The 9,324-nt window shown below is 58.4% G+C and overlaps 1 protein-coding gene across 3 annotated transcripts; it reads left to right on the top strand.

Annotated features, from left to right (window-relative positions):
* The first annotated feature begins 332 nt into the window (after positions 1–332).
* On the top strand, positions 333–5,468 carry LOC106695729 (tumor necrosis factor receptor superfamily member 26-like). Of its 3 annotated transcripts, none has more exons than XM_014450498.2 (4): positions 333–662; positions 1,441–1,555; positions 3,300–3,376; positions 4,529–5,468. In XM_014450498.2, the coding sequence occupies exons 2-4, from the start codon at positions 1,449–1,451 to the stop codon at positions 4,567–4,569; spliced, it is 225 nt and encodes a 74-aa protein (XP_014305984.1). In that variant the 5' UTR covers positions 333–662; positions 1,441–1,448; the 3' UTR covers positions 4,570–5,468. The 3 variants fall into 3 exon arrangements, 1 of the variants encoding a protein (XP_014305984.1); XR_002827683.1 differs by having other exon boundaries at positions 336–662; positions 4,823–5,468; XR_001346760.2 differs by having other exon boundaries at positions 337–662; positions 5,031–5,468.
* Positions 5,469–9,324: the final 3,856 nt, after the last annotated feature.

Here is a 9,324-nt window from a genome sequence, read left to right as displayed (position 1 = left end):
GCAGGTGAGTGGGGGCGGGTTCTGTCCGCTGGGCCCGCACTAAATGCACGTCAAGCCATGGATCTGTCGGGCGGCAGGGAGGAAGCGGCCGGGCACCGTGCTGGCCAGCGGAGCACGTGTCCACCTCGGGGCCTTCCGGGCTGGGCCCTGGGACCCCCATGGCGACCTGGACGCTGGGCTGCGCCCGGGCAGCTGGTGGCGAGCCCTGGGCCGGGAGGCGGAGCGCTGGGCTGGGGTCCTGCTGCCTTGACTGACCCTGGCCCAGAGGCGCGTCCTGGGGGCCTCAGAGGTGTGTCCTGGGTGGGGGTGGGGGTCGGGGGTCCCAGGTGCCCCACCACACAGCTGTCGGGGAGCGATTGTTACGTCATTTCCACGACCTAGTAACAGGCAGAGATTACTCCAATGCTAACGCCCAGGGACAGGGATTGGCATTTTCTCCCTGGAGAGGCCAGCCCAGGGCCTGGCGTGGAGGCCGCACAGCGGGGCGCCGGGCGTGCCTGGAGGGTCTGACCGCACCCCGACCTCTTGCACAGGCAAGTATGTCCGCAAGCCGTGCAGCAGCCCCCACACCCGGAGCAAGTGTGAGGCGTGTGGCACAGGGACGTACACGGAACACGCCAACGGCCTGCGGTCCTGCCTGCTGTGCACCACCTGCCGCGAGGGTGAGTCCCGGACCCTCGAGTCTTAACCTTGACCCCGAAGCTCCTTTTTTATTTTTTTAATATATTTTTATTGATTTCAGAGAGGGGTAGAGAGAGAGAGAGAGAGAGAAACATCAATGATGAGAGAGAATCATGGATCAGCTGCCTCCTGCACACCCCCCACTGGGGATCGAGCCTGCAACCCCGGCATGTGCCCTTGACCCGAATCGAACCCGAGACCTTTCAGTCCGCAGGCTGATGCTCCATCCACCCAGCCAAACCATCCAGGGCAAGAATATATATATATATATTTTTAAATTTAAAAAAAAAAAGCCTTTTCCAAAGGTCTAAACTGGAAGATAATTCAAAAAAGAAAAATCAATGGGAAAAATATCATGCTATGATGATTAACCAAATAAATAAATAGATAGATAAATAAATAAATAAAATCAATAAAATATAATTAAAGAAAAGAAAGGGTCTCTGAGGAGTGAAGAGGCGGACCGTCCTACGTCCGCCAGAGCCGGTGCCGCACGTGGGGGGCAGGGCAGTGGGGATCCTGGCCCGACGGGAGACGGGGGGTCAGTGCCAGCCTCGGAGGAAACACTGGGTGTAGTGGGTGACGTTCCCACGGGCCTACCCCACTACCCCCCGCCTGCCCACCTCCGTCTAGACCGGGGCCCGCTCCCCCCCGTGTGTCAGAGCCTGGCCGGTGTGCAGTGGCCTCACCGGGAGCCTCCCATGTCCACTGGCAGAGTCCCAGCCCTGGTGCCTGACCCAGCCTCCCCTCCCCCCGCAGACCAGGAGATGGTGAGTGACTGCACCCCGAAACAGGACCGGCGGTGCCAGTGCAAGACCGGGGAGTTCTACTGCGACTCTGAGGACTGCCTGGAGGGCTGCCACCGCTGCACCAGGTACGGCCTCAGGGCGCAGGCAGCCGTGTAGCCTGGGTCCCCCCACCCCCCTCCTGGCGTGTCTGCCTCGGGTTCTGCCGCTGCCCCTCGGTTCTCCCATCTGTAACCTGGTAGCACCTGCCACGTGGAGGGGCCTGCAGTTGAAATCTAACCAGTGGCCTGGCTGTTCCCACCAGGGGCCGCCCTGGGGCCAGGGCTCCGTCCACCCAGAGCCACGACCCGCTCATCCCACCAAAGCCCCTGTGGAGTCGGCACAGAAGCCAAAGCACAGAACCTGCCCGGGTCCCCCAGGGGTGGAGGGCGGGGGCTTGGGAGACACAGAGGCCCGAGGAGGGAGGGAGGTGGGAGCCATAGATGGTTCCAGAGGAGGCGGCTCCGGGCAGAGGAAGAGCCGTGAGCCCCGCACCCTGTCCCAGCTGCAAGGCCGTCCCCGCAGCAGGGCCCTGGTTCTGTCACAGGCGCCGGTCCTGGCGGCTTCACAAACCTCGGGAACAATTCTCTCCAGGCCCGCAGCCCGGGAGCCCGAAACCCGGGTGTGGGCAGGGCCGGCCCCGCGGGCTCTGGGAGGACCCTCCTGCCTCCTGGGCTCTGGGTGGCGGCGCCCCTGGCGCTCCTCCTAGACCTGCTGCTGCGGCCTCTGCTCTGTCCGCCATCGCGCCGTCTCCTGTCTGCGTCTCTGTGCTGCTCCCTGCGAACAGGCTCCCTCAGGAGGACGCTGGTCACGGGAGGCCCGGCTCCTCCGCGATGGCCTCCCTTTAGCACCATCACATGCACAGATTTCCTAAGAAGGTTTATCCTGAGGTCCGGGTGGCCTCGAAGGGGGGACCTTCTGGGGAGACATAACAGCGGTGAAACTCCTGGCAAAATAGCTCCCTTTTTAAAAGAAATGGATTTTAATTTTTAAATTTTTTTATTTTTTATTTTTATTTTTAAAATATATTTTATTGATTGTTTACAGAGAGGAAGAGAGAGATAGAGAGTTAGAAACATCGATGACAGAGAAACATTGATCAGCTGCCTCCTGCACATCTCCTATTGGGGATGTGCCCGCAACCAAGGTATATGCCCTTGACCGGAATCGAACCTGGGACCCTTCAGTCCGCAGGCCGACGCTCTATCCACTGAGCCAAACCGGTTTCGGCAAGAAATGGATTTTTGTTGATGTCAGAGAGGAAGGGAGAGGGAGAGAGAGGAACGGCAATGATGAGAGAGAATCATGGATTGGCTGCCTCCTGCACACCCCCATCCGGGGATGGACCCCACAACCCGGGCCTGTGCCCTGACCGGGAATCCCACCGAGACCTCCTGGTTTCTAGGCCTACGCTCATCCCCTGAGCCCCCCGGCGGGCAGAGCAGCGCATTTTGTGAGGCGCGTTGTGGGCCCTTCAGTGCAACTCAGACCATGTGAACTGAGGCCCTGGGACCTGACAAGTCCGAAGTAGGGGCCGCCTGCAGGTCCGGTTGGATCAGGGCTCTGCTTCTCTCGACTCCTTTGCCTGCCCGTCTCCATGGGCTTCCTCTCGGGGCTGCTCCCTCTCGGTGCGGCTGTGGCTCCAGCAGGTGCAGCCCTCACAGCCGCACCCCAGGGCCCCGAACTCCCTCGCTGTGCGCTCAGCGGTCCCGGAGCCGGGTGGGCCGATGGTCTGGGAAAGCCCGGCACAGGCTGCCGGAGCCCGGGGCCCTCCGGGGCGGGGCCGGCCTGGCCGGGAAGTGATGCTCGGGGTCCTTCACTCCTTCCTCTCAGCTGTCCCGGCGCCACCCTCCAGACCTGCATCGCCACGAGGGACACCGTGTGCGCCCCAGCAGCCCGGCCAGAGCCAGGTAAGCGGCCCCGCCTCCTCCACGGCAGCCAGCCTGTGCACAGAGGGCGCCGACCGGCTCTGGGCCGGGGTCAGTGCTCAGCTCTGCCCCGTAGAAAAGAGGCTGCAGGCAGGAAGGGGTAGGTGTGCGTGGCTTTATTTTATTTCTAATATGTTTTTATTGATGTCAGAGAAGAAGGGAGAGGCAGGGAAAGAGAGAAACATCCATGATGAGACAATCATGGACCGTCTGCCTCCTGCAGGCCCCACACTGGGGATCGGGCCCGCAACTTGGGCCTGTGCCCTGAGAGGGAATCGAACCCTGACCTCCTGGTTCATAGGTCGACGCTCAGCCACTGAGCCAGGCGGTCGGGGGGAGCGGGGGGGAGGGCTTAAAGCACATTTAATGCCCATCCCCCCACAAAAAGAACATAGTTCGGACCTAACCTGTGATTAAACACAAGTGGTCAGAGCCCTGGCCTGGTTGGGTCAGTGGTTAGAGCCTCAGCCCGTGGACCAAAGGCTGGTGGGTCGATTCCCAGTCAAGGGCACGTCCCTGGGTTGCAGGCTCAGTCCCCAACCCGGTCGGGGGGTGCGGCAGCCCATGGATGTGTCCCTCACACTTTCACATCCACGCTTCTCTCTCTGTCTCTCCCTCTCCTCCCTCCCCTCCACTCTCCCTAAAAAAATCAATGGGAAAATGTCGTCGGGCGAGGATTCATGAGAAATAAATGCACTTCAGGAAGCTGTTGGAGGAGCAGGCCCCGTGGCAGGGTCACTGCTGTCCCTCCGCCTCCTGGGCTGGCCCGGCGCCGGGGCCACAGCTCTGATGGGCCTGCCCTCGCCCGGGTCCCTGTGGTGGCTCCGCTGGGTGCTGTCATGTCACCCGGGGGAGACCAGCCCCCGAGCGGCCTCAGCAGCTGGCTCCTGGGTGGCCATACCCTGTCCCTCTGGCCACCTGGCCGGGCCTTCCCGCAGTCACCATGGGGTCCTCTCCCTCATCCCCACCTTCGGGGCGGGGGGCTGCCTTCCGGGCCAGGAGTCCGTGACGCTCGCTCCAGAGCCCCCCCCTGGGGCACCGGACCTTCACCCTCTTCTGGGAGGGCGGACCCTGCGGGCAGCGAGTCCTTCCTCGAGGGACGTGCTTCCCCGCTACCGCGCTCTGTGCCCCCAGGACCCCCATCCGGTTCCCTGGCTGTCAGCGCCTTGTGTTGATGTTCCTTGTGAAAGGAGACACTGAGGCAAGCCTGGCGTGCAGGAGGAAGTAGAGCAGAGGGCTACCGCTCGCTCAGGCGTGTAGCCAAGACCCTCTGATGCCTTCTGGCTTTTATTGAAGTGAGCACAGCAAACAACAATGGAGTACAGCAAGTGACAGTGATTAACAGGCATGCTTATGAGATCATCTGAGCTAAGTTATATATTACACTATTAATTTCCTATGTTATACAAAGACTATTTCCACCTGCAGCAGTGCGCCCTCCCTGAACTTTCCACGCCCTCATGGACTGTTTATCACGTCAAGGAAAGTTCTGCCTTGGAACAATAAGTCTCGCGTGCAAGACTTTGTTCTGACGCGGCCGCTTGCAGGCCCCCGCCTTCTCCCGGCAGAGCGTCCTCTTCTAGTAACTTCTTTCCGCCTGACCGGCTACATTTCCCCCTTTTTTGTTCTGCTTCAGGTTCATGACGTAAAAAATAGCACTGCGTTGATTGTTCACTGCTGCGGCTTTACGGGATCTTCTGCAGACTAAATATAGAACAAAGCAAAGTATTAATACTAGTAATTACAACCCTGAGGAAGTTCCCATTAATGCTTTAATATGTGGGATAGGATTCATATTTTGTATCTCATTAACAAGACTTTGTAAAACTTGCTGTCCGGTTACCTCCTCTAATCTCTTTTGAAATGTTGTGTGAATATGATCTTGAAGATCAATAATTTCTTTGTTAAATTGCCATGGTTCAATAAATGTTTCTTAACCTTATCCCAAGGAAAGCTGTCTCATTGTAAGGCACAGGGGTGATACACTGACCAGTATGGTTCCAATCACATTTTAACTGTAATCGCCTTTGCAGGCTCACAATTTGGTCCCCTAATAAAGCTACTGATTGTTCAAGATCGGCTATTTGTTCATTGACTTCACTATCAATATGCTGTTGAGAACTCCATAACTGTTCTGACTCTTTATGCCATTCCTGAACAAAAGCAGCAGTTTGGACTGATCGCTGCAATGCCACCCCAGCTGTTGCTGCAGTTGCTGTCATAGCAATCAATCCTAGAATTGCAGCAATTATTATGCCAATAAACCTTTTTGACCTCTTCAATATTCCTTCCGCAATGGCTTGGAGAGCTCCAGCTAGAGAACTTTCCTGCCATCGTCGATCCATCTGCACAGGTAACCATACTCCTGTTCTGGCTCGCAATAGATACAAGCTCTCTCTACTGTGATTAAAAGGTACAGAGTTATTTACACAAGTTAACAAGGTACAATTAAAACAAGATATTTCCCCAGTAGTTTGAGTCCATTGAACTGGTCCTTTCAAGGATTAGTGGTGTTTTTAGCCACACTCAACCAGGCTTTAAAACCAAATTGCAGCCCTGACCGGTTTGGCTTGGTGGATGGAGCGTCGGCCTGCGGACTCAAGGGTCCCGTGTTCGATTCCAGTCAAGGGCATGTACCTTGGTTGCGGGCACATCCCCAGTGGGGAGTGTGCAGGAGGCAGCTGATCGATGTTTCTCTCTCATCGATGTTTCTAACTCCTTATCCCTCTCCCTTCCTCTCTGTAAAAAATCAATAAAATATATTTTTAAAAAAAGGGGGGGACATGGTGGCCAATGGGGGGTGTGCTGTCAGTGTCTGGATTAGTCTTTGCTACCGCACAGGCCAGGCAGGAGGCTCAGACCGGGGTCTCCCCGTCACCACGGCACCTAAAACAGCAGCTGGGTAGAAGCTCGGTCTGTGTACGGTCCTTTACTCCCAGCAACTCCTGCAAAAATCCCTTTTCCCTCCATTGACATGAAGGTGGAATGTTCCTTTTGAAAGAAATACTGAATTCATACTTGGAAACACAGCCTTTAAGTCCCCTGGGAACAGGCAGCTCACCTCTCCTGGTCGCCAGAAACTCCCGGGGCCGGGTCCTGGGCCGTGGGGACTGAGGTCTTCCCTGGGGTGGGTCGGTCACAGCTGCGGTGGCCAGCCGGCCGGCTTCGTCCAAAGTCCCCCCGGAGACGGTGAACGGGAGCAGCTCCTGGTGTCAGGACACGCGCCACACCACGGACTAAAGGACGCCCACCACCCTCCTGATCACAGATGCACGCTCCCCGCCCTCTCAGAGCTCCTCTTAGCAAGTGCGCTTTACGCAGGGGTCGCGTGTCTGCCCAAGACAGGCCATCTCTCTGGGCCCTGCAGTTTCCGAGGAGGCCCGATAGCTGTGGACAAGAACTCGGGGAACAGCTACGGGGATCCTCGCTGCCCCCGGCCCGCCCCCAGCTCTTCGTTTCATTGGTGTTGCACCAATCACTCTCTCTGCCCCAGGGCTGTGTGTGGATTAGTATTTACCCGGAGAAGAAAGGACCAAGAAGACAGGGTGTTTTGTGGCTCAGAATGGCTCCCAGGATGGGGTGGGGGTGGGGGTGGGGGTATTGGAAGGGTCCAGGGAGGGTGGCTGAGAACCTGTGGGTTCCAGGCCCAGGCACGTTTCTGTGAACTGTTCCCAGGACTTGCTGTCCCCAGAACTCTGACAGAGCACGGGCCCCTGCAGAGTTCAAGGTCTGAGCTGGGCTGACTGGGGCCTCCCGCAGCCACCTGGCCCCTCACAGCCCCCGCCCTCTGGCTCCTTCCCGCTGTGTCTGTTGGGGGTAAACCCCAGCCCCTTCAGGAAGTGTGTGCCTTCCTGTCCATGTCCTGTGCCTACAGGAAGGACCACTGCAGACAGAGTCCCCTCTGAAGCCTGCGGTGTCCTCTGACCTGGAGGAGGGCATCACACAGTCTGAAGATTACACGGGGAAGTAGGCCAGAGGTATGCCACGTGGGCAGTCCACAGGTAATGCAGGCTGGGGGTTTGCAAAGGGCTGTCGGCTCTGGTTTCTGCAACAAGGTTGCTAACCTTTCCATGATGACAGGCGGCTCCCAGATGAGGAGGATGGGCTGCGTTTCCAGGTGAGCTCCCGGGTACCGAGTACCTGCCCACTGAGCTGGCCCCCACCCCACAGGTCAGAGGGACCAGAGGATGACACCCTGCTCTGCCTCTTCCTCCCGGGGGGTCCGGACGTACCCTACACGCCCAGGAGTGAAGTGTGCAGGGCCACACACTTAACCCGAGGTGACAAGGAGCAGAGGTGCCACGACTGAGGGAGAACTGGCCCCGTGTGTCCGGCCCACGTGCTGGCCACAGCCACAGAGCTGCCTGAGCTGGATTCAAAATAAATAAGGTTAAGCCCCGCCGGTGTGGCTCAGTGGCTAAGCATCAACCTATGAACCAGGAGGTCACAGTATGATTCCCAGTCAGGGCTCATGGCCAGGTTACAGGCTCCATCCCCCGTGTGCAGGAGGCAGCCGATCAATGATTCTCTCATCACTGATGTTTCTCTCTCTCCCTCTCCCTCCCTCTCTGACATCAATAAAAATGTATTAAAACACAATAAGGTTAAGGGGTTAGGGTGAGTTTCTCCAGCACATTGGCCACATGTCCAGGGCTCAGTGTCCGGACACAGAATGACTGTCACCCTGGAGTGTCCTGGTGGCCGACACTGGGTGGGTGGGGCTGGGGCCTGACCCCACGGTCATCAGCACAGAAGGACCAGGAGCTGCCCTGAAGCTGGACAGTGTCACCTTGTTTCCGAGGCGACTTCCAGGACAAATGTTCCTGGTGCAATTCGTTAAACGGCTCTGAGAAGGGCTCCTTTTAGGAGATCCCCACCCACGCTCCTCCTTAGGAAGGATCAGACTCACCAGGACTTGACGGGCGGGAGTCCCTGAGGCCTGGATTAAGGGGGTGAGGGGGGGGGGGACCGTGCAGGGCAGAAGCCCCGCTGGCAGGAGCCTGGAGCCTCGGGAAGCAAAGCATGCGCCTGGCTACGCACTGTCCTTGGTCTCCACTAAGTTGATGAACAAAAGCCTATTTGGATTTTTTAACCACAAATTCTGTATTTCAGGTTTAATGCCCAGTGTTCAGTTCTGCTCCTCCTGACTCCATAGGACACAGTACTTAAGGGGCACTAATCAAGAGGAAAATTGCTACCTAAGAGCGATAAGAGCCCTCCCCACCACCCAGCCCTCCCCGCACCCAGCCCTCCCTGGCACCCAGCCCTCCCCGCACCCAGCCCTCCCAGTACCCAGCCCTCCCAGTACCCAGCCCTCCCCGCAGCCCCCTCCCCGGTACCCAGCCTTCCCCAGCCAGCCCTCCCCGGCACCCAGCCCTCCCCGCACCCAGCCCTCCCCACAGCCCCCTCCCTGGACCCATGGCTCCCGCCTCCCTGTCACAGCCCAGGCGAAGCCGTGAGGGCAGGGCTCTTAAAGGCTTGACCCTCCCCCTGGTCAGCACCTGTGGACAATCAGCCAACTGTGAGTCCGCTCAGAAACACTCCTCACCGCCCCCCACCCCCCCGCAGGGCGGCTTCCCTCGGATCCAAGTGTCCTGAGGGTAACGTCCTCCCTCCATGGGGCTCACACAGCTGCACTGAAGTCAACCTGCTCTCCCCCTGGGGTGACGGTGACACGGCTGGTGACACGGCCGGTGCTGTGTCCATCCCAGGACACCTAGAGCCGGTGTCCGAGGTAGAGGACGCACAAACCTGCTGCCCCGGGACTGAGTGGCCCTTTGTCTGGTGCGCTCATGGCTGTTGAATGAGCACATGGCACCAGGTCCTCCACACCTCCCCCTCCCCACTGGCTGCAGAAGAAAATGAAACGTCCATCGTCCATCGCTCTGTGTTCAAATGCCCTGATGGTCGTCCCCAAGGGCGCCTGGTCC

The sequence above is a fragment of the Myotis lucifugus genome, unplaced genomic scaffold (assembly GCF_000147115.1).
Source record: "Myotis lucifugus unplaced genomic scaffold, Myoluc2.0 scaffold_2465, whole genome shotgun sequence".
NCBI lineage: Eukaryota > Metazoa > Chordata > Mammalia > Chiroptera > Vespertilionidae > Myotis > Myotis lucifugus.
The sequence above is the reverse complement of the archived record's forward strand: the minus strand, read 5'-3'. Positions and strand labels throughout refer to the sequence as shown.

Bases quoted from the DNA above. Each gene is read 5' to 3' on its own strand.
- LOC106695729 (XM_014450498.2), top strand. From the start codon at position 1,449: ATGGTGAGTGACTGCACCCCGAAACAGGACCGGCGGTGCCAGTGCAAG. The intron at 1,556-3,299 runs GTACGGCCTCAG...CCTTCCTCTCAG, and splicing joins GGCTGCCACCGCTGCACCAG to CTGTCCCGGCGCCACCCTCC. The intron at 3,377-4,528 runs GTAAGCGGCCCC...CTGTGCCCCCAG, and splicing joins AGCAGCCCGGCCAGAGCCAG to GACCCCCATCCGGTTCCCTG.